Source organism: Poecilia reticulata, linkage group LG19, assembly GCF_000633615.1.
Source record: "Poecilia reticulata strain Guanapo linkage group LG19, Guppy_female_1.0+MT, whole genome shotgun sequence".
Taxonomy (NCBI): Eukaryota; Metazoa; Chordata; class Actinopteri; order Cyprinodontiformes; family Poeciliidae; genus Poecilia; species Poecilia reticulata.
Window position 1 is genome coordinate 1,973,485 of NC_024349.1, and position 2,965 is coordinate 1,976,449.

The 2,965-nt window shown below is 40.2% G+C and overlaps 2 protein-coding genes across 3 annotated transcripts in view; both read right to left on the minus strand.

Moving 5' to 3' along the window:
* Positions 1–2,965, minus strand: part of LOC103481099 (actin-binding LIM protein 1-like) — a 39,473-nt gene that overhangs the window by 33,159 nt on the left and 3,349 nt on the right. The gene's annotated exons all lie outside the window — the stretch shown is intronic.
* Positions 1–2,965, minus strand: part of LOC103481098 (major facilitator superfamily domain-containing protein 1-like) — a 39,896-nt gene that overhangs the window by 1,680 nt on the left and 35,251 nt on the right. The window contains exons 5-8 of the mRNA XM_008436386.2: positions 1,255–1,398; positions 1,017–1,175; positions 823–938; positions 404–504 (exon numbers count right to left, since the gene is read on the minus strand). Coding sequence (XP_008434608.1) covers positions 404–504; positions 823–938; positions 1,017–1,175; positions 1,255–1,398 — 520 coding nt within the window. The remainder of the gene's footprint in view (positions 1–403; positions 505–822; positions 939–1,016; positions 1,176–1,254; positions 1,399–2,965) is intronic.

Consider the following 2,965-nt stretch of genomic DNA (forward strand, 5'->3'; position numbering starts at 1 on the left):
TAAATAATAATTAATAATCTGTTAACTGAAAAAATAACATGTCAGCCTTTCACTGTATTGAGATTAAAATTATTGGTAGTATTTGTTTTAGCTGCATATTCATCCTTTACAATATGATTCATAATGAAAATCTGTCACTGCAATTAAGGCTATAAATACATTATTTATACCCATCTTTTAATGTATTTCTAATATTGCGTAAAAATATCCGATTAATTGCAGGAATAGTCAATTAATCGTCAAAATAATTGATTAATTAACAGAATAACTGCTTAATCGGCAGAATAATTAATTAATTCACAAAATAATCAATTAATTATTAGGATAACTGTCAGAGTAATTGATTAATTGCCAGAATATTTGTAAAATAATCGTTAGTAGCACTGACAGGTTTCAGCTCTACCTGGCATCAGCGATGAAGGGGAAAATGCCGTTGTAGAAGAACATGATGGTGAGAACCAGCAGCCAGTATCGGAGCGACAGCAGCTTCACATCCTGAACCCTCTGAACACAGAGAAACTCGGGTAAATTGGGCCCAGAGTTCTGTCTGGAAACGGTTCAGGAGAGACGATTACATCCATCCAAAACGTTTTTTTATCAGGATGGAGAGATGATGATCAAAAATGGCTGAATGGTTGGGTTTATTTTAATATTTTCTCTTATTCAAAAGAGTAAACATTTTATAAACAGTTTAAAATACTTACTAACAGGACAAAGGAACCAAAGGAGCATGTATGTGTACATCTGGGTTTTAGAGAAACTAGTGTTGATGGTGACTGTATGTAAACTCCTGACTCTTGGCCATGAATGAGCGGGTCTGACCACTTTGCGGGACTCCTCTGCGATGGCCCCGTCAAGGCCCAGCTGCCTCATGCCGATCTTGTCCAGAGCGCTCACGACGACCGCAGAAACGAAGCCGAGCACGCACAGCAGAGCGCCTGGAAACAGCAGAAAATCATCATCTGGAGGCAGGAACTCGCCTGCACAGGCGGCGCTTCGCTTCCTGGTCAACGTACCACCCCACAGCGTCCACTGCATGCCGTATTTGTCTTCAAACGTCTGCGTGAAGAAGAAGTTGAGGACCGAACCGAGGCGGGAAAAGGCCAGCGTCACACCGAAGGCCTGCGCCAGCTCCTTCCCTTTGAACCAGAACGCTGTGATGCGGTTCTGCACAACTGGGAAAACAAACAAGGCTGCAGCGAACCCTCTCTCTCTCACACGGGGGATCATAAACTGGACCAGACTGCCTCTTACTGGTCAGAGATCCGTTGCCGGAACCGAATAAGAGACGTCCCGTGAGCATGAGAGGAAGCAGGTAGGGAGTTCCTCTGAAGTGGGAGCCCAGAGCGAACAGCGACGAGCCCAGAACACACAGAAAGGAGAAGAGAAACACCCCGACTGCAACACAGCGGCACACACAGTCACCCTTCTGACTAGGCCTGAAACGATTAATCGCACCAACAGCGATTAATCGATTGTTGAAATGAGCATCAACTGATTTAGTAATCAATTAATCGTTTACTGGAGTCAAAAAGGCCATTTAATTCATTAACAACACAGTGAGAGCAGTAACTAAGCTAAAACTGCAGAAAAGTATTTATACGTTACATTTAAGATCCTTTTATCTGCTTTTGACAAGCTCAAGTTTTTTTTAGCTGCATCATTTGTTACAAATAACTAAAGAAATGCTGTTAATGGATTTTATGCAATAAAATGTTTATTTTGTTGTTTTAAAAAGGAATTTGATTGTTTATTCGCATCTTTTAATGCGTTTCAAAAATTGTAGAAAAAGGTTTCAGTGATTGAGTAAGAATTAAGCAGAATGAGCCAATTTTTCATCTCAGTAATCAATTAATCATCGGAATAATCGATTTAGGGCTGAAACGATTCCTCGAGTGATTCGAGTACCTCGATTATTAAAATTCCTCGAGGAAAATCGACCTGCCTCGAAGCTTCGTTAATTTATGTTTCATCATTTAGCGCACCGTGTTTCAGCCGGAACATTATCTGCGTTGCGCGGAGCTCTGACTTCCGCCTCTGAGTTGTTGACGGAAGCTACGTGTTAGCGGCATAACGTCCAATCTTCAGGTTCGGCCCGCGGGGATTTTACTGATTGGTGATAATTCCGGGTTTTCATCGTTTTTGTGGGACCAATAAACATCCTTAAAATGACCGGCGCGATGCCGGCAGCCTTTCTGCTCCGGAGCTGCTGGTTGAACGGCGGGAAGAAGCTGAGGAGGATTCTACAGGTGAGCAGAGAGACTGAACACGGCGGGCGGCTGAGGGTTGATGCTTACAGGTAAGAGCAGCTTTACGGACGAACCGCACAATAAACTTATATCATTCCGGTCTGAACAAACGGGAGGCGGAACATGGCTGGTAGATGCGTTTCTGAACGGAGGAGCCGTAAATATCCCATATTGCTCCCCCGGTCTACAAAACAGTAACTGGTAGGGAAGCTCAAAGGTGGAAAAAATAGACTGATGTTGATATCCGATAGTAACACTGGTGTTATGGAAGATTTACCAATATTTTATTTCATAATTGTTTTTATCCGATTACTCGATTAATCGTAAGAAAAATCTATAGATTACTCGATTACTAAAATAATCGTTTACAACAGCCCTAAATCGATTAATCATCAGAATAATCGATTAAACATCCGAATTACCCTAATTAGTACCCTAATTTTTAAATGGCAGAATAAACAAATAATTGTCAGCATAATCTCCAGAATAGATTAATCGATTAATCGTCAGAAAAATCAATTAATCATGAGAATAAATAATTAATTGTCAGAATACCCAATTAATCATCAAACTAATTGTCAGAATACTTGACTAATCGCAAAAAGAATTGATTAATCAACTGAATAATTGATTCATCATCAGAATAATTGATTAATCACCAGAATAATTGATTAATTGTTGGAATAAATGTATATAGTTTTATCTCATCTTTATAA